The sequence below is a fragment of the Lactuca sativa genome, chromosome 4, assembly GCF_002870075.4.
Source record: "Lactuca sativa cultivar Salinas chromosome 4, Lsat_Salinas_v11, whole genome shotgun sequence".
In the NCBI taxonomy this organism is placed as follows: domain Eukaryota; kingdom Viridiplantae; phylum Streptophyta; class Magnoliopsida; order Asterales; family Asteraceae; genus Lactuca; species Lactuca sativa.
The window spans coordinates 180,783,791-180,805,042 of NC_056626.2; the positions used below are offsets into that span (position 1 = coordinate 180,783,791).

The 21,252-nt window shown below is 34.2% G+C and overlaps 1 protein-coding gene across 1 annotated transcript; it reads left to right on the top strand.

Moving 5' to 3' along the window:
• Positions 1–1,532: 1,532 nt before the first annotated feature.
• Positions 1,533–2,516, top strand: LOC111907927 (uncharacterized). The gene has a single exon (XM_023903734.3). It carries the CDS (start codon positions 1,620–1,622, stop codon positions 2,163–2,165), a length of 546 nt encoding a protein of 181 aa, XP_023759502.1. The 5' UTR covers positions 1,533–1,619; the 3' UTR covers positions 2,166–2,516.
• The last annotated feature ends 18,736 nt before the right edge of the window (positions 2,517–21,252 follow it).

The following is a 21,252-nucleotide window of genomic DNA, read 5'->3' on the forward strand; positions in this document are numbered from 1 at the left end:
GTGTCGTCGGGATATGTGTGGTTGCAATAGCTCCATATTCTTGTAGTTAGCCTTTAAATGAGAAATGGTAGCTGTGGTGATTAACTGATTATTGAAATTATGGAGTATTAATGGAATTTAGTTGTGGACTTATTGTAATTGTGTTGAAAAGGTTTAATAATGAAATGATTTTTAAGCAAGGTGGTCGTAATAAAACCATTTCCAAGTGGTGATCACGCTAGGTCTGGTTTGGGATTCAAAGCCATGTACATGCCTAATGCCTTGATGCTCACTGTTAACTGTATTTACATTTGAAGCATTAAATATGACTATTAATCAAAATCCTGCCGACCAGTTGTTTTGGAAAATCAGAAAATGATTGGTTTGGAATTCAAATTAACCTCAAATCAAATTAATTATACTGAAGATCGACGTATATGAATATGCATGGATAGGTTTAATTTATCTACATGAGGCTGAGACGCCTTCTTCGTGAACCCAGATTGAAAGAATCAAAAGCAAACTAGACTTGAAGTGACTACAGTCCACAGATACTTAGAAGCGAAGATATGGAGTCACGAGTACCTCGATCGGTTTTATGGACCACACAGTTTCTTGCATTAATAAACCCTAACTCGCCGCATGCACGAAAGCTTTTTGGTTTCAAACCTTTTTTAGCTCTTGATTTCATGATCTCTGTGACTCACAGAGATGCAATTTCCACGTGAAACGAAAGTTACAGAAGGTTCTTTAGATGTCTGGTGAGGCTGGTGGTGTAAAATGGTGGTTAGGTTTTATATGGTTGCAGTATATCAACATGTGAACTCCCTCCGCAGTTTGATGGACCCTCATAACCGTTCTTGCATCAACTCGAATTCTAGTTAGTATTTTATTTTTTTAAAAGATTATGCTATTTAATTTTATATTGTGAAATAATAGCAATATTTCCACGGCATAAACGCACATTAAGAGAAATTAAATATTCTCCTACATTTTATTCTTAACTATCTTTCTAAAATATCAAATGTTGATACGTATATATTTAATGAAATTAATATTAATTAATGCACTAGGAAAGCAAGGCTCTAAGGGATATAAAATCAAATTCAAACAAATAACATTATAATCATATTTACCGATCGGCCTCCAAAATTAAGCTATATATGCAATTTATTACTTTAACGAATATTGAGATTATTGATTTTTACATCAATTAAGTAGTAGGACCCATATATGTGTTATTTTGAAAATTTACATCTTGTAGTGTGTGGGGCAAAGTCTTGCGGGCCTTTTTAGTAGTATTAAGTCATTGACCGAACCAGAGCATACATATTAATTATATTAATTATGTCTAAAAACAATTGAACATTTTAATTATGTCGACACTAACTAAGAAGTTGACATCTTTATCAAACCCCTCGAAAGATCCCTCACATTCATGATTAATAATGTCGAACATTTATTTGACAACGACATGTGAATAGCCATGGTTCACAACACCCTACTTTCTGCTCATTATAAATAACTCCCCCGACGTTGCTTCCCTTCTACACTAAGCTAACATTCATCATCAAAACACTGCACATACAATCCCCGTTAAGTTCACCAACTTCTCAGTTGTTAATTTGTCGTAAATTATCATGGCACCTCATGGAGACGCCATTGTTACCTCTTACAATCACCCACATGCATTCAACAAGCCACCAAGACTTGCATCTGAAGGACTCAAACGCACTATGTCAGACATGTCATTTGAGTTGAGCAAAGAAGCCATTGATATCAAGTCCTTGACCACAATCTCCGAGGTGGTGGATGCCAAGTGTGAATGTTGTGGTATGATTGAAGAGTGCACGCCAGAGTACATGGAAAAGGTGCACAACAGGTATTATGGTAAGTGGATATGTGGGTTGTGTTCAGAAGCAGTGAAGGAAGAGATGGAGAAAAATGGAGGGAACAAAGAAGAGGCCTTGAGTAGTCATATGAATACATGTGTTCGCTTCAATAAACGCGATAGGGCTTACCCGGTTCTGTGTCAAGCTGAGGCCATGAGAGACCTGTTGAAGAAGACTAGACTTAGAGGTAAATCTTTAAGTCCGAGAGACCATGTGAAAAAGGGTGGAATCGCAAGGAGTTCAAGCTGCATTCCTGCCATTACTAAGGAGATCAATGGCGTCAACACTCAATAAGCTTTAGGGTTTCATTTGCTTTGTATCAAGCAAGTCCAAATATTTATAGGATTTGTTATAGTATTAGTATTAATTCGTACTCCTATAACTTAACTAGGCACGAGTCATGCAGGCACGGGACTGAACACAACACAAAAATGTCCCAAAAGGGTTTCTAATTTGTAGTTGTAAGTTTTGTTTTGAACCCAACACATCCAACCAACATATCTTGACCTGGCTCTAGGGTTTTTTCGGGTGTTGGTTGTTTTTCGAAGGGTTTTGGTGTTTGGTCGTCCATTATTTTCAAATTGTAACTATAATTTTATTGTATTGAAAGTCATTGTATTATGAGTGTTGATTAATCCTTGTTAAGTTTATTTTGTAAAGAATTTGTTTCTTTTTTTTTAAATGGTAGATTTTATTTCAGAAAATACGCTAGTAAGAAGCTACATAAACACAAACAAACGTCAAGAGACAATTTTGAGTTTTAAAGCAACAAAACACAATTTATACATTTTTTTAGCTCTAGCATTACGCCAAAGAGAATTGCCACCATTAGTTGTTAAGACGCAAACAACTAAGAACTCAGTAGCCTCCACACAAAAAAAAAAAAAAAAAAAAAAAAAAAAAAAAAAAAAACACGCTCTTAGTAGCATACCCGCACGATGTGGCGGCACGAGATAGTTCCTTATGGTTCAATGCGGTGATTAGTTTTTTTTCGTGTCAGATAGTTCGTTTCAGCCTTTTAGCGTGTTGGTTTGTGTCGGATAGTTCTTTCAGCGAATACTTCTACCTAGGTAAGTAGATCCAGGGGTGTAATAGTTTCCAATCTTTTGTAATCTATTCCTATGGGTCCTTTTATAGGTATATATAGTTTTTTTGTTTTTCTTTTTGTTTATAGTTTCTTTTTTCAGGCATCGATTTGTTGAACGTCAAATACTATCTAGTAATACTCACTTGTTGATTTATCGGTTCTTTTTATCGATATACTTTTTTTTCTGTTGTTAGTTTCATTTTAGAAACATTATCTATAATATACGTGGTTGTTTTATATTAAAAGAAAAAAAAATACATCCATTGGTTTTGTAGGGTAATACAATGCAACATCATATAAATATATATTTCAAAAGAGTGGTTGTTTTATATTAAAAGAAAAAAATACATCCATTGGTTTTGTAGGGTAATGCAATGCAACATCATATAAATATATATTTCAAAAGATTTGAGGAGACAGTTGTAACTAATATATTATTCATTTTAGTTGTTATAAATAAAATAATTTATTATTGTATTTACCTTTTATTGAAAAAAAATATATCACTTTAATTACTAAAATATTTTTTCATAATCATATGGTTAAACTTGGTCATTCTCAAATATTTAGAAATTATTGTCAGAAAAGAATAAACAATAAAAAACTAAATACAAATATAATAGTTACAAGATGATGATATGTAGTAAAATTAAATAGTTAGTTAATTTTTACATATATTTTCTTTTCTCAAAAAAGTTTACAAAATAAAATTAAACGTTAATAACTCTTAATTCCCAACCTGTCTAATATTATTAATCAAAAGATAAACATACTAACAAACATTTACGTTTCCATATCAATACTTATTATTTTAAAATATTAACTTCAATATTTTTCTTAATTATAACAATACCAAATACCAAAATATCAAAAGCAAAAGTGAATTTTTTTTCTTTTTCAAGATTATTCATAATGTGATGGTTATATAAACAATTTAAGAATTTTAATAAAAATAATATATAATTATTATTTTAGACATGTCCTATAAAAGAGTTTTCTTTTAACAGACTTGGATTTATTAATTATGGTTTGTTGTTTTTTATTTTCAGTTATCTATTGTTTCCAATAAGTTAGATCAAGTTTATCCAAGTAAACCCAAAAAAGAGATTTCAAGAAGGCATCATGAAGTTAGTTCTTGAGAACAAGGAATTGCATGAATCAATTATAACCAATCTAACTGTTTTTAGAAATTAAGTTTATGTGCTCAACAAAAAAAAACTTACTGATTCATACACTTCTATAACTAAAGACTTTAAGTTGTTATATGTTACACAAAGCAACATCGAAGAATTACACAAAACATGTTAACTTGAGAATATAACTCGAACTAAAGAAAGAAGATATATAACATCACCTCACAAACACTATATAGCTGTGTCATCAGTATAAGTAAAATTAAAAACTTTCATATATAAAAGTTTTATCATTCATCTTTCAAACTAAAATTATGCCCTTCTAGACTAAAGCCCTCATATTCTACCATGTATTCAATCTAAAGTCTTCCCTTCTAGACTACAATCTGAAAATCAAAACAAATTGAAAACATTAAAAATTAAAGAACAAATTACTAAAATCGTCCCTGTTATTTGGTCAAAACTGTGTGATTAGTCCCTAACTTTTTTTTTTGCATTCCGACCGTCCCTAACATATCATATTCTTGCATTTTTCGTCCCTAAAAATCATATTTTTGCATTTTTCATCTCTTGTAAAGATATAAAAACTATATTACCCTTTGTATTTTCATTTTTAGTTTTTTGTTACTTATTTTTATTGATTAATTAAAATAAATGAATTATAAGTAATTTATAAATAAGTGGGTCCACCTACTCACCCCCCCCCCCCTTCCCATGGTTCATCTCCCACAACCACCACAATGTACACAAAATCAAAAGAAATTAAACCAAAATCAAGCACCAGATCAACTACCACACCCACCACTCTTTACAAAATCAAAACCAAACAAAATCAGGAATCAATGTATACAAAATCAAAGCCTACAATTAACACTAAACAAAAACCACATATCAAAACCAAATTCAAAGCTCAGATGCAAACAAAAAAAAAAAGATAAAACCAAACCTTGTAATCAAATCTCAAAATTAAACATAAAATGGGCGTTTGTATCTTGGTACAAACTATAAAATCAAACTTGAATCAAAATCAAACATGGAATCTTATCTAGAAATTATCTCCATCAGGAACCGAACTTGATCAGAAACATGGTTCTGGTAAAAATTATCTCCATCAGAAACCGAACTTGATGAAATCTTGAAACACTTTGTCACCATCGAGAAAAGAAAAACAATGAGGTTCTGGTAAAACTTATCTCGATCTCCACACATCAATGTTCGATAATAGATCTGAAACTAAACGTCGGTGGGAAAATCGAACGAAGGCGATGTTCTCAGCTACGGTTCTAGATTATCAAGGAGAGGGGCAAACGAAGGAGAGGTAATGGTCTTTCAGGGGAATCCAGTGATCTTTGAGGATCCGGAGTAGAGAGCGGAGTGAAGAGAGAGAGAGAGAGAGAGAGAGAGAGAGAGAGAGAGACGAAGTAGATGGTGGACCATGGGTTTTCAGTGGGTTTTAGCAGGCGGCGGGTGGCTCTTGGACACAATGCTCCACCAGCGACAGTGGAACGAAACACTCGCCAAGGTGACGATGGTTAAGTGATTTAGGTTCGGCAAAGGGAGGTGCTTCCCGCGTTTGATGTATCCCAGATGATGGCAGTGATGGTGTAGATTTAGGGTTCTAGCGAAAGCTCTGGTTATGGAGAGGAACTTAGAGGAGATGAAAGGGAATGATGGATCTAGGTTAGGAACTTAGAGGAGATGAAAGAGTTTAGTGGGCCCCACATGTTTTATCATTTGAAGAAGACTGGACTTAGAGGTAAATCTTTAAGTCCGAGAGACCATGTGAAAAGGGTGGAATTGCAAGGAGTTCAAGCTACATTCCTGCCATTACTAAGGAGATCAATGGCATCAACACTCAATAAGCTTTATGGTTTCATTTGCTTTGTATCAAGCAAGTCCAAATATTTATAGGATTTGTTATAGTATTAGTATTAATTCGTACTACTATAACTTAACTAAGAACGATTCATGCAGACACGGGACTGAACACAACACAAGAATGTCCCAAAATGGTTTCTAATTTGTAGTTGTAAGTTTTGTTGTGAACCCAACACATCCAACCAACATATCTTGACCTGGCTCTAGGGTTTTTTCGGGTGTTGGTTGTTTTTCGAAGGGTTTTGGTGTTTGGTCATCCATTATTTCCAAATTGTAACTATAATTTTATAAAGAATTTGTTTTTTTTAAACGACGGATTTTATTTGAGAAAAAACGCTAGTAAGAAGCTACACAAACAACATCAAGAGCCAATTTTGAGTTTTAAAGCCACAAAACACAATTTATACATTTTCTAGCTCTAGCATTACACCAACGGAATGACCGAGAAACAATGTTATTAAAACCAATTGCCACCATCAGATGTGAAGATGCAAACAACTAAGAATTCATTAGCCTCCAAATAAACTACCACAAAAAATAGAAAACCACTTCTAGATACTTCTTGATTCCTAATTGAAGGCATAGATCTTTAAACCCAACCAATCAATTAACATAAGAACCAAAAATAAGTGCAACCAAATCCCACGATCTAGTAACTTGCAAACTCAAATTATTAGCCCCAAGAAAAAAAAACAAAATTGAAGTCATTTCCAACATCAAAACACAAATAGAGCATAAGAGAGAGGAAACCGAGCCTATCCTGATTTACTCTAGTTGGTAGCCTATCCAAACTCAACCGCAACACAAAGATGTTGACCTTTATAAACAACAACCAAATCCAACGAATAGGAGAAAAGGAAGATGGAAGCAACTGAGCATCAATAAAATAGTGAAGTGAAGCTACCGAAAAATCACTCGATCTCATAAGCGAAAAAAACCATAAATCTGAAATAAGAAAAAGAACAAAAAAATGAAGAAATGCCTAAAGAGACCATGGTTGCATTCTTTCGCCCCCTCTCCCTAGATATCTCCTAAATGAACTCACTAAATAGAGTTATCCAACTTATATCTGACCTTAGCCCGGTTATCAAGATCAAGGGAATAAAATCTACGAAAATGTTTTTTTAGAGAAATGTCCCCTAACCAAATATCATACCAAAACAAAATCAACTCATCATCACCAAGTTTCTTTTTACACAAAGGTAAAATACTAACATCCTTGAATCTAAGATTCTCCAAAGACTTAAAAATATCCAACCAAACAGAGTTCTTGTTAGACGGTATGGAACACCTAATTACACCTTTAGGATGATAAATTTCCTTAATGATATAGAAAACGCATCGCACCCACTTGAAATGTATAGCTCTATTCATAGTAAAGAGACTACTCCACTCTAAATCACCAACTTTCCTATGAGCCAACATTTTATTCCAGCTTATCCTAGTAAATTTTCTTTCATCCAAATAAACCCCTACAAAAACGTTATTGCGAAGAGCGTCTAATTTCTTTAAAATGCGTATAGGAGATTTATAAAGAGACATATAATAAATCAGTAAAGCTCCTAATATTGAATATATAAAATTTCATGTTTCTCCAACTGACACAGTCTTAACTTTCCAATAGGAAAATTTAGCCATCACTTTATCCACAACAACAATCCAAGAAACAAGTTTTCATTTATGTTTCCTGGTATGTTATTTCTTTATTTTAATGAAAAAAGAATAAGGGTTTTGGTTGGCTTTAGGACGTGACCAAGTAGTGGTATTGGTGCATGCCAGCTGTATTAATCGCAATGCGTCCTTTAAGTTGGTCATGTTGATAAGCATAAAGAAATAGAAGGTGTTTTAGTTCTAAAGTGTCACTATCATCAAGTCTATAAAGGCATGTATGTGTTCACACCCCATCTTGATAGCCAATTGCAATCCTGAAATGAGTGCTCTGTATTCCGATTCGTTGTTTGATACATGAAAATTGAAACTTAACATGTAGGTTACCTCTTCTCTATATGGGCACATTAATATCAAGCCAGCTCCCACACCTTTTGTATAGGAGGGCCCATCTGAAAACAATTTCCATTGGTTTTCTTGCATTGTGTCTGTGCTTTTGATATTGACATCTGATCCATGTATCGATGACACTTCCCTTTGGCCTCTTATTTCAGTGATGAAGTCTACTAGTGCCTGTGCTTTTATGTTAGTTCGTGGTTTGAAAATGATTTCGTGTTCTCCCAATTCCATGACCCATTTAGCTAGTCTCCCTGACTTCTCTGGTTGTAAGATTACTTGATGCAATGCAGTATTGTGAGTACTTCAATGGTATATGCCAAGAAATACCTTCTTAGTCTTCTTGCCACGTTAACTAAGCATAACGCTAGTTTTTCCATATCTTTCCATATCTGAGTACCCCAGCTCTGCTCCTTGTAGTATACGGCTTACAAAATATATGGGTATTTGTTTATCTTCTCTGTTTGCCACCAGTACTGCACCGGTTTTCGTTCTTGATGCCGCCAAGTACATGGTTAAAACCACACCCGGGATCGGCGATGTCAGAGTGGTAGCTCGGCTAACGTAATTTTGAGTTTGCGGAATGTGCTCTCAGCTTCTTCTGTGCATCGGGAAATCGTTTTGTCTAATACTCTTCTTAGCGTTTTGTAGAAAGGGTATGTTTTCTCTATAGATTTGGCCAGGAAACGTCCCAATGATGCCAATTTACCATTTAGTGCTTGCACCTCTTTTATTTTCTTCGGTGATCGCATTTCTAGTAGTACTTCCATCTTTTTAGGGTTCGCTTTTATTCCATCCTTTGTGATGATGTGTCCTAAGAATTTTCCTTCTTCCGTCCCAAATATACACTTTTGTGGGTTCAATTTCATGTTTGCGGCTCTTAAGTTGGCAAAGGTTTCCGCTATGTCTTGCAGGAAGTAGCTGTCATTTTTGCTTTTGACGACCATGACATCCACATAGGCTTCAATGATTCTACCGATTTGTGGCTCAAAAACTTTATTTGCTAGCCTCTGGTATGTTTCCCCTGCATTCCTTAGTCCAAATGGAAATTTTTGTTGGATTAGTGTCTAAGTCCATAACTGTTTTGGTATGTACTTGACCCGATGATGCATGGTCCTTTTGGGTTGCCTTCACCAAAGCAACTTGATAGGATGAATTATGGAGAGAAATGATTAAATATGGTTTATTAATATATTATGAGAATAATATATTAAAGGAGAAATCATAATGTTTAATTAATATTAGTCAAGAATTAATTGGTAATTAGTTTTGTGACTAAAAGAGATTAATTAAACTTAAGGGACTAGAATTGTAATTATGGGATAATTGCAATTTGGGCTATGGATTGTCTTAAATTATGGAGTGGACGAATTCTATGGGGAAACCCATAAGGAAATCGTCCAAGGCCCTAATTAAAGGAGTCCATGGGTTGCTTAGGGCTTAAGCATCCAAATTAGGGTTTCCTTGTTAGATAACCCTAATAGCCTCCTACATATATGTGACCCTTATGAACCAAAAACGGGGCTAAGACTTCTCTAGGGTTTATAGACGTTTTTGGGCAGCCTCCATCCTCTCTCCTCTTCATCCTCTTTCTTATGGTGTTTGTGAACCATTAGAGGAGTGACAATTGTGACTCTAAGCTTTCTAAAGTCAATACAAGGAGATTTGGGATTGTTATTGCTACATAACAATCAAGGTAACATCTTAAACCTATTCTCATGTTAATATGATTACTTGAATGCTAGAATTAGGGTTTATAGTCTTGGATAACTTGCATGTACAATAGAGAAACCTAGATCCAAGCATTAGGGTTTGTATGAGCACATAGGATGTCTTCTGACCAAAACCCATCAGTGGTATCAGAGCCTAGACTGGTTTCTATTGTATTGATGCATTATATGTTTGATAAATTCGATTTTTGGTGTTCTGGAGGTTGGACTCGCCAAGTCCATAGCTGAACTCGCCGAGTCCATATCTGAACTCGCCGAGTCCATAGCTGAATTCGCCGAGTCCATGCTGACTCGACGAGTCCATGCTTGACTCGACGAGTCAACTCGTCAGATGGAGTAAACTTCGGGATTTCTTGCTGTTTTTGCTTAAGGATAGTTGCCTTATCATATTAGATCAATATAAATCCGATTTTATGATATATTTGACTATATTCTTGATCTAATTGAAGATATTTATCAATTAAGAAAATATTTGTTTCCTTATGTGATAATTGATTAATTATTTTGATTAAATTGGTAAATTGTTTTGCAAGAAATCATTAAATAAATCAAATATGGATAATTATGTGATTAAATGTTAATTTAGATTATTTGTTATTTGATTCTTGTGCTTTGAAAAGTTTAATATTTTTCCTTTTAGGTTTTATAGTTTAAATTTGAATCCAAAAAGTTTTGTTGTTTTGAAATTTAAATAGTTGAAACCCTAATGTTTTGAAAAAGGTTTCAAAACTTGCGCTCAAGTTTTGGAATTTAAATTTTGATTAATAGTTTAATTTTGATGTATATTTAAATTCTAAACCCTAATGTTTTGAAATGTTTCAAAACTTGCCCTCAAGTTTTGGAATTTAAAAGTTGATTAAAAGTTTAATTAGGAATGTTAAATTCTAAAACCCTAGTAATGTTTTGAAAAGTTCAAATCACTCCCTTATGGTTTTATTAATTAATTAAGGTGTATAATTAAAAGAAGTTTAATAAATCCATAAAAGTTTAGGTTAACAATTTAACTGAATTAAAAGTATAATTGTTAAATTAAACCACCTAGTATTTTAAAAGTGTAAAATACACCCTATACTATATATAACATTAAAAGTCTAACATTATATATGTATGAGTAAAAGTCAGTCTTACCGTTAGTAGGCCTCATTCACGAAGCTGGTCTATAAGGGGTGTTTAAGGAAATTGCCTATAAAATGGCGATTGAATGGGTATCCACTCTTACCCACCACACTCTTGACTAGTGGAGGGTCGTTAGCCGAACGGGTAGGATAGGACGAAACCTTCCATTATAAGTATAATGAATTATTAAAGTAACTAAATGTTTTCATAAAATTTCCAATCTTAGTTACTTAGGCAAAAGTGAATTGATGCAATTCCATGAAATTACACTTTGTGCCCTTGCAAAGACGTTAGTGGAGCGTGTGTGGTTTACCGGCACACTAAATGGTTCTAAGAAATGGTAGAAAAGGGTGACTCAATGTTTTTCATAGTTCGGTGGAGCGTGTGTGGTTTACCGGCACATCGAATAGGTGATTGTAACATGTGAGGGAACCATGTAAGTTTGCATGGTTATTCACACCCGCTTTGTGATCCTCGGCATCCCAGTGACAAACAAGAGGGGCATATCGAGATTTAAACATGTCATTGAAAGTTCAATGAATCTCAAAGGATCTAGGAGTTTTCATAGATTTAAAACTTAAAAAAAATTCGTTTTTCATGGTGGAAATTAGTGAATCGTCATTCACTTACCTTCAAATGTTCTGGAATTTGGGTTACGACATCCCTCTCCCGAGTTGTAGAATATTGTGTTGGGTCCTAGCCTTAGTATATCATTTGGGTGATTTACTAAGGACTCAATCAATCAACTAACTTGAATTTGTTTTCTCCCGTTTTGTAGATGTGAAAGTTCGACAACTATGGTCTTCCCAAATCCCGTGGAACAAGCTTTCCACATGAATATGATATTCCACGATTCGATCGAGGAACAAGAAATCATGTTTCATTTCCTCCACCTCCTCCAATTATTCTCCCGAACCCACAAGTTCGAAGGCTTGAAAAGTTCAAGATCACTCAAGCCCTTTTGGCAAGTAAACATAAAGAAGGAAAGTCGGTGTGTGCACACGTCCTAGGGATGAAGTCACACATTGATAGGTTAAGAATGTTGGGATCCGTTGTCTGTGAGGAAATGGCTGTTGATTGGGTTCTTCATTCACTTCCTAACTCATATAGTGAGTTCGTAAGAGAGTATTATATGATGAAACGCGACGTGACCCTTATAGATCTCACCTATATGCTTATTGCTGCTGAATCAGCAATGGTTTGGCGCAATAGAAAAGCAAAGTTGATTGGTGAATCTGCCTTCAAGACCTCTATGGATATAGACGATGGCAACGAAAGACATGCTATGATCGAAAGGCAATGTCTAAAGTAGTTCCATGTCATGTTCCAAAAGATTCAATTTGCTTTTATTGCCAAGAGAAAGGGCATTGGAGATGAAGCTGTCCCATTTACCTAAGAGATCTAAGAGATAGGAGAGTCGAAACATATGGCTCTAATATAGGTAAAATCCATTAACTAACTCTTTTAAGCTTCTATTCTAGATTCCTAATACATAATGTGATAAGATTGCAATTGATGTTTTGTAGGATCGAAGAAAAGAAAGGAAGCTTAAGGGAAGAAGTGAGCAGAATCTAACCATGAAGGAATGGATTTTAATCGCATTTCTTGAAGATTAGATTCTTGAGCTACTACTTAGAGTTAGAATTAGATAGCTAAGAAAGATGTATTAGCATAGTTTTTCAATGCAGTGCATTGTAAGGACAAATTTTTCCGCAATAAATAAATTTTTGATTTTATATTATTTATTTATCCTTGCAATGCCGTATATGAAAAATTGATGTTTGAAGGTTTCTATTATTAGCAATAATGGATTTGGTTCTTATTATGTTATTTATGGAAAGTCGAGAGTTTACCAAATAGGGAGATTTTCTCATCGCCCAAGTTTCAATTGGACAGAAACTTGGAATCTTGCAATTTGGTTGCACGATTAATGAGAAATTTCATATTTGGAAATTAGACTAATTCATTGACAAATTGTCTAGGAAATCGAGCACACAAAGTTGCGTGTTGATCAAGTCCACCATAAGAGTAACAATGATATTCGTCATGATTTACTAAAGGTTTAGTAAATATGATTATACTTACAAGATTAAGTGTAATTATGAATTGATTGAAAAAGTTTAAATCAATAGCAAAATGAATAAGAAGAATCATGAAGGTAGAAAGATAAAAGTTTCTCCATTCTAAGAAGAAGGGAGAGTAGCTTTTATGCTTTATGATAGGTCTTAATGATTAAGTACCATATCTCAATTAATCCTCTAAGTGAGTCTTAGTACAATTGTATGTCTAAGAAGAGGAATCAAGAATTGAAGAAATGGTTAAATCAAGAAGTCAATCATACTTCGTTCCAAAACAAGTCTTAGAGTTAAGATTGTGACATTGATTGGAAAAGCATTAAGAAGGTTTATAACATTAATCAAATGTGGAAAGTTGTGATGTCTTGGAAAAGACAAAGACCAACTAGGACCAATTTATGAAGAGTTTTGATAAAAGCTACACTAACTCTTGAATATTTGTTTGTCAAGAAATGTTTTGACAAGAGAATCTTATATGTCAAGGAGTCAGTGGGAGTCCTAATGGTCTTGAAAGGTTTCAAGAACAAATCAAATAAACCTTATCGATCATCACTAGCACACGAGTTGAGGTTTACAACCTATAGTGTTGACATTATTTTGTTTATGTGCCAATCCAATCGAGTTAATTATGCATGTGAGTCCTATGAGTTCTCATTTGAATGCATAAAAGGCAAGGACCTTGATCAATGGAAAGTACATTGATAAGAAAAGGTGAGCTGCTTAACTACTTGGAAGACATGGTGGGCAGCTGTGCTACCATAAGACAAGAAATCGAGATTATGAAAGTTCGATTCATATGAGTTTGAATTTGTCGTAAATTTTGGTTTTGACAAATTCACATGGATAGGAACAAATACACCGTTTAAATATAAGTGTCATAAGATTTCCTCCTTCATGAAAATGATTATGAGGAAATGCTTTCACTAAGAAAGATTTTAAGAAGATAGTGATTGTAAAATTGCATTCTCGAATTCGATTATAGTTACGGTATCCCTTTCCATAATTTGAATTGTGAGGTTTGGCAATTGTTTACACACACATATGAACTATCTAAGGCAAAGGTGTATAAGTTCAAGAAGCCTTGATAAAAGATTATCAAAGAACTAAGTATTAAAAACATGAACTTAAGAAATTCAATAAGCATTGTTTTTCTGAAAGTTAAGCTGTTTCTAAATACATGTCAATGCTAGTGGGAGCATAAGTGTTATGTTTTATAATAATCATCATGATAGTGGGAGCATAAATGTTATGGTTGTATGATTATTAAGGCACGTATTGCAAGTTGGCAATATTATTTATAGAAAACAAGAGTTATACCTTGCAAAGTCGTAAGGGTTGTAAAGTTGTTTTGCTATAATTAAGGGAGAGAATATTATGCTTCATTTCAAATCTAAAGGATCAGGTTGAGAAATGTTAATAAATTTAGTCAAGGGTACATAGTGTGTTCTTAAAATTTCAATTATGATTACGGCATTCCTCTTCACAATTCGAATTTTGAGAACATAGCAAATAAAACATTATGCGTCGTGTCCCATACGCTTCGGGTATAGGATCGATTGCAAATGCCTTAATGTTTGAACATTCTAAAATTTTCCAAATGTCGAGCGCATTTAGAGGGAAAAGGGACTAGAGTTGGTTTTGACTAAAATAATTAATTAAACAACTATCAAAGGACAATCCAAAGTTTGACGAGGATTGGTCGCTTGTGAGTAGTTGGAAGCATGGTATTGGATGGACCATATCGACATAGAAAAGATTCTATTGAGAATGAGTTGTCATATGGAAATTATGGAAATGTTTCCATATTGGATGGACCATATCGACATCATTACGAATAGATAAGATTCTATTAAGAATGAGTTGTCATATGGAAAATATGAAAACGTGTCCATATTGAGAATTGGATATTGAAAATCTATGACTAGATTAGAAACTTGTATGGAAAGGATGTTCAAAGGAATGTACTTTGAGTGAGAGACATCATATCTAAGGAATTGTCTTGTAACAATCTCCAATAGAGAACTTTGTAATATCATTGGCAATAGTCTTTGTGACTTTGGTGCAGTGACATTTCAAAAGGATCATTGCATAAAATGTTAGAATCTAACATATTCTATAAGTGGCAAGAATTTGATATTCTTACACTTATGAAAAAGGATTTGGAGTTGTGAAATGAGAATGATTGGAAATGTGTTCAATTTGATCTATTTCACAAAGTAAGAACCATGGGTAAACGTTGTGTGCATGCTAGGAGCATAGGACAAGTGTAATAATTCAAGTAAGAAGTTGATTACCCGAAACGACAAATAATGAGTAATCAATATGGTGATAAATAAAAGGAGTTTTATTTATACTCAAAGGTTTGAGGCCATATGGGATTAGTATTATTCTTGTGTTTCACATTTGCATGTTTTCACTTCCAGAATAATTGAATTTATTAAGAATAATCGAATTATTCGAACGGGCCACAGTCGTTCATATGTTGGTAGTAGATATGAATGAAGACTGTCGTGAATTGGTGTGTGGATTGTCTAAAAGAATATTAGACATAAGAAAATGTTTGTTGCAACGTTCATGAGTGCTTATGAATATGATTTGAGCATTGGATTAAACCCACGCTCACTTGGATCACTCCATGAATTGTATCACGAGTGATTGGTGAGACGACAACATCTTATATTCTTGAAACCGAGATGTGTGAGTTGTATCTTGCAAATCGGTTGCACATTAATAATATGTAAACGCACTAGTAACTTGGTGTTATAAAACATATTGTTGTGTGTGATTCGGTGAGTAAGTGCAAGCAAGCATTGTATCAAAGTTTATCCGTTCCTTTTATCCAAGGTAGGATAAAAGCGATATCTTTGGGCCCCTCGATGATTTAGTGATGACAAACGTAAATGCTCGGCCGGGCTAGGGCTAATTTGATTTGTTCAATTAGTCAGTCGTCATAAATCGAAATTCAAGAAATAGTACAAAGAGAATGATTTGAAATCATGTCTCATATGATATCTAGAATGGAGGAATATATGATCCCTTATCTTAAGGACACGCGTATCTGATAGGATCAAAGTTGACAGCGGCTTTGGAAAGCTACGATTGCAGATCAGGATCTGAAGTCATACGCAGAATAGTTATTAGACTTATCCAAGTAGGAGACTGTTGGATTAGTGTCTAGGTCCATAACTGTTTTGGTATGTACTTGACCCGATGGTGCATGGTCCTTTTGGGTTGTCTTCACCAAAGCAACTTGATAGGATGAAATATGGAGAGAAAGGATTAAATATGATTTATTAATATACTATGTGAATAATATATTAAAGGAGAAATCATAATGTTTAATTAATATTAGTCAAGAATTAATTGGTAATTAGTTTTGTGACTAAAAGAGATTAACTAAACTTAAGGGACTAGAATTGTAATTATGGGATAATTGCAATTTGGGCTATGGATTGTCTTAAATTATGGAGTGGACGAATTCTATGGGGAAACCCATAAGGAAATCGTCCAAGGCCCTAAATAAAGGAGTCCATGGGTTGCTTAGGGCTTAAGCATCCAAATTAGGGTTTCCTTGTTAGATAACCCTAATAGCCTCCTATATATATGTGACCCTTATGACCCAAAAATGGGGCTAAGACTTCTCTAGGGTTTATAGACGTTTTTGGGTAGCCTCCATCCTCTCTCCCCTTCATCCTCTTGCTTATGGTGTTTGTGAACCATTAGAGGAGTGACAATTGTGACTCTAAGCTTTCTAAAGTCAATACAAGGAGATTTGGGATTGTTATTGCTACATAACAATCAAGGTAACATCTTAAACCTATTCTCATGTTAATATGATTACTTGAATGCTAGAATTAGGGTTTATAGTCTTGGATAACTTGCATGTACAATAGAGAAACCTAGATCCAAACATTAGGGTTTGTATGAGCACATAGGATGTCTTATGACCAAAACCCATCAGTGGTATCAGAGCCTAGACTGGTTTCTATTGTATTGATGCATTATATGTTTGATAAATTCGATTTTTGGTGTTCTGGAGGCTGGACTCGCCGAGTCCATAGCGGAACTCGCCGAGTCCATGCTGACTCGACGAGTCCGTGCTTGACTCGACGAGTCAACTCGTCAGATGGAGTAAACTTCAGGATTTCTTGTTGTTTTTGCTTAAGGATAGTTGCCTTATCATATTAGATCAATATAAATCCGATTTTATGATATATTTGACTATATTCTTGATCTAATTGAAGATATTTATCAATTAATAAAATATTTGTTTCCTTATGTGATAATTGATTAATTATTTTGATTAAATTGGTAAATTGTTTTGCAAGAAATCATTAAATAAATCAAATATGGATAATTATGTGATTAAATGTTAATTTAGATTATTTGTTATTTGATTCTTGTGCTTTGAAAAGTTTAATATTTTCCCTTTTAGGTTTTATAGTTTAAATTTGAACCCAAAAAGTTTTGTTGTTTTGAAATTTAAATAGTTGAAACCCTAATGTTTTGAAAAAGGTTTCAAGACTTGCCCTCAAGTTTTGGAATTTAAATTTTGATTAATAGTTTAATTTTAAATTCTAAACCCTAATGTTTTGAAATGTTTCAAAACTTGCCCTCAAGTTTTGGAATTTAAAAGTTGATTAAAAGTTTAATTAGGAATGTTAAATTCTAAAACCCTAGTAATGTTTTGAAAAGTTCAAATCACTCCCTTATGGTTTTATTAATTAATTAAGGTGTATAATTAAAAGAAGTTTAATAAATCCATAAAAGTTTAGGTTAACAATTTAATTGAATTAAAAGTATAATTGTTAAATTAAACCACCTAGTATTTTAAAAGTGTAAAATACACCCTATACTATATATAACATTAAAAGTCTAACATTATATATGTATGAGTAAAAGTCAGTCTTACCGTTAGTAGGCCTCATTCACGAAGCTGGTCTATAAGGGGTGTTTAAGGAAATTGCCTATAAAATGGCGATTGAATGGGTATCCACTCTTACCCACCGCACTCTTGACTAGTGGAGGGTCGTTAGCCGAACGGGTAGGATAGGACGAAACCTTCCATTATAAGTGTAATGAATTATTAAAGTAACTAAATGTTTTCATAAAATTCTCAATCTTAGTTACTTGGTCTGGATATGTGCTATTGATTATAATTTCTTCTAATCCGTTATTTGCATGCGTTTTTTCCCGACATATTCATACTGGCTTTATTCTCTACGACCATCGCCATAGGTCCCATTTGTAGTTTTTTGTGGATCGTTCCATATACGTTTTTTGTTCAGAACCAAACCGCGTCATGGATCGTTGACATGATTTCTCCGAACTTTCTCATTACGCTTCTCCCGAATATGTTATTGTATGGTGACACTGATTGCATGATTGTGAAAGCTATTGTATGCGTATTCTTGGCTTGTGTTATCTGATCTGTTAAAGTTAATGGGACAGAAAGTATCCCTTTCGGCCACATAGAATGTTCCGCAAAGCTTGTTAAATGCCATGTTGGTTGTTTCATCTTTTTTCTTGTTTGCTCCGGTAACTATGAGAAGCAGTTGTCGTACATAATTTTAGCCAAACTCCCACTATCCCGGTATATCTTATGAATGCATATATCTCATATTTGTCCATATATAAGTATCGTCCCATCTTCTTGGTGGTGAGCAATATGTCTTTTTTCACCATTAAGCATATCGTGTAAATGCTCAGTGTCTTTTTCTCCTGCATGTAATGGGTAGTTTATTTCCTTTACTTTACAATTTGAAATGTTGGCCTGCCCTTGGTGTTTAATTTTTGATCTTCTTTTTGGGTATTCCATTTGTTTGTCACTCTGGAACCCTCATAATACTGATGGCGCCAATGTTGTTACGACCAACTCTAGGTGCCTATTTCGCTCTCTCACCCAAAGGTATCAATCCAATAAGTGTTCAGGAATCCGTTCTACCTAAGATAACAAGTGCTAGGTCAAAGAACTATGCCGAGGGTTGGACCCTAGCATAGCTCTCCGGTGCCTAAAATAGATTGAGATTTCTAGAGTTGCCTTAATGCTATGTATGATTGCTCTTTTTTTCCTTACCTTTCACTCCCTGGATTATCATGTCTCTGGGGTATTTATGGGTTGCCCGTTGTTAGAAGAGTTTATATCCTTGACCAGACCTTCATCTATTATTTGGTATGTATGTAGGCATGTCTCTTGTCTTTTCCTTGTTTATTTTATTTGTTTCGTACCATTTCTTTTGCATGTTTCCTGGGATATGGTTCTGATACTTCCGTATGATATATTCGAATTTATATTTCTCTGAAACAAGTTGTGGTGCCTATAACGCCGACCAGTTAAGTACCAGGCTGGTAATGGATTTCCTCGGATTAGTGGCCTAGTACACTATTAGTGACCATAGGTATATAATTTTTGCTGCATTAGATTTCTATATGTGACTATATATATATATATATATATATATATATATATATATATATATATATATATATACTAATCGTCGGAACGATAACCATTACTATTTTTAAATGTGACGAAAATAATCTAGGATTTTACCAATGATGATTTGCCACACTTTATAACAAATTGATCATATTTTTTCATAAATGTAGCAAAACTATTTTGAAAAAATGTGGTCGTAGGTCAAAATTCTTGAAGTGGGATGGAATATAGACTCATATATTTCACTTTTAACACGCGCTTCATTTAAATCTCACATTACAATAAGTTATCCATTCTATATGGGCATAAAACCCAAACATTTCTCCCATAACTTCTTAACTCATTAAGGTTCATATATAGAGATTACAAGCAATTGGTGTGTGCTAGCACCCAAACTCTGTCAATAACAATATAATTATCTCTACAAAAACATTTGTTGCTGATAAAAGTAGCTCTATTCCATATACACAATATTACTCCAGACAAACCTCTATATAATCTAAAATAATACTCAAAAGCATTATTACCCCATAAAGATTGAAATACCAAAAGATCAAATCGCCACATTTTGGTCTCTTGCAACGATAAAAAATTTACTCTCTGTTTATTACACAAACCGGTCACCCATGACACTTTCCAACCTTTTTAAGGCCTTAAACATTCAAAGAAAGAAACTTCATTGGAAACCATTTACTCATCCATAAGCATTAATAATCCCGTGTATGTTTTGAGTACACCCATCCATCCCATAGCCCATAACTTAACTGATATCAATAAAAGCATTTAACTCTTCCAATAACGAGAAACCCTTTGGTTTTTTTATAGGTTTACCCGAATCAACTTGCAAAGAGTGTGAATCCACATATCCTTGCCTTCTTGTTGAGATAAGTTTACATTTTCTATTGAAATCTTTTCTTGATACTTTGCAGGAGACGAGTTCTAGATTTTGGTATCATTGGAAGCATCTTGATTAGCCAAAGTAATACTTTTATAACTTCAAAAAATTTCTTGTCCCTTAGCCTAAAGACCATGTTGCAGATCCACAAAAGGCGCTTGCTGAGGAGCTCCACATTATTATCGCTAAGTGAGAAGATGTTTGTAGGAGCCAATGGATGTTGTCGTTGTTGCTTTTTTTGTGTAAGGGGCTTCTAGGCTTAACAGAAATAAACATGCATCTGGTTCTCAGTACTATTAGCATCATGGTTGGAAACTTTTGGAGTAAAACCCGGAGAAAAATCTAGATCTTCCCCCGACCCATTTTTGTCTTTTTGGTTTTCTTTTTTCAATTGTAATTTATACCATCCTCATCCAGACAATCTTCTTGATTACCTATGGATTCTTCATCCTCCTTCCAAGTTTCAAGAACAATTGAATTACCAATATTACCCTCTTCTATATATGATGAGTTTATAAAACTCTTTGATCGATTATATCTTATAACAAGTAAATCAAGATAGCGAAAAACAGTAAGATAAAGCACAAGAATGAATCTGAATGTGTCGTATGATTCAATCGATTCAATCCTCAGCAGATCTCGATGAAGAACTTCCGCTATAGAGGATATTAGGGTTACAAAAGACAAGAACAATGAACGCTATTAAATTCTCTATCAAATCTTATGTTCTAGGATGCATGCAAGCATCTATAAATATTAAACCCTACAAAATAACTCACGGATGGACAGGCCCATACCAGAGATTAAATGGACTAAATATCGAGCCCAAGACACAACACTATCTGGACCTAACAATCTCCCCCTTTGCGTCAATTGGAGCGAGACTATCACTTCTTCTTGCTGGGTCCAGCTGCAGGAACCTTCTTAGTGGTTTCAAACAGATGAGGGATGAGAGCGAGGATTGTCTGTCTGAAGCGAATGTACCACTGGATCATGTCATCGAAGTACTTCTTATCGTCTGCCG

What these genes read in the sequence shown, in the direction of transcription:
- LOC111907927 (XM_023903734.3), top strand. Translation starts at nt 1,620, where the DNA reads ATGGCACCTCATGGAGACGCCATTGTTACCTCTTACAATCACCCACAT.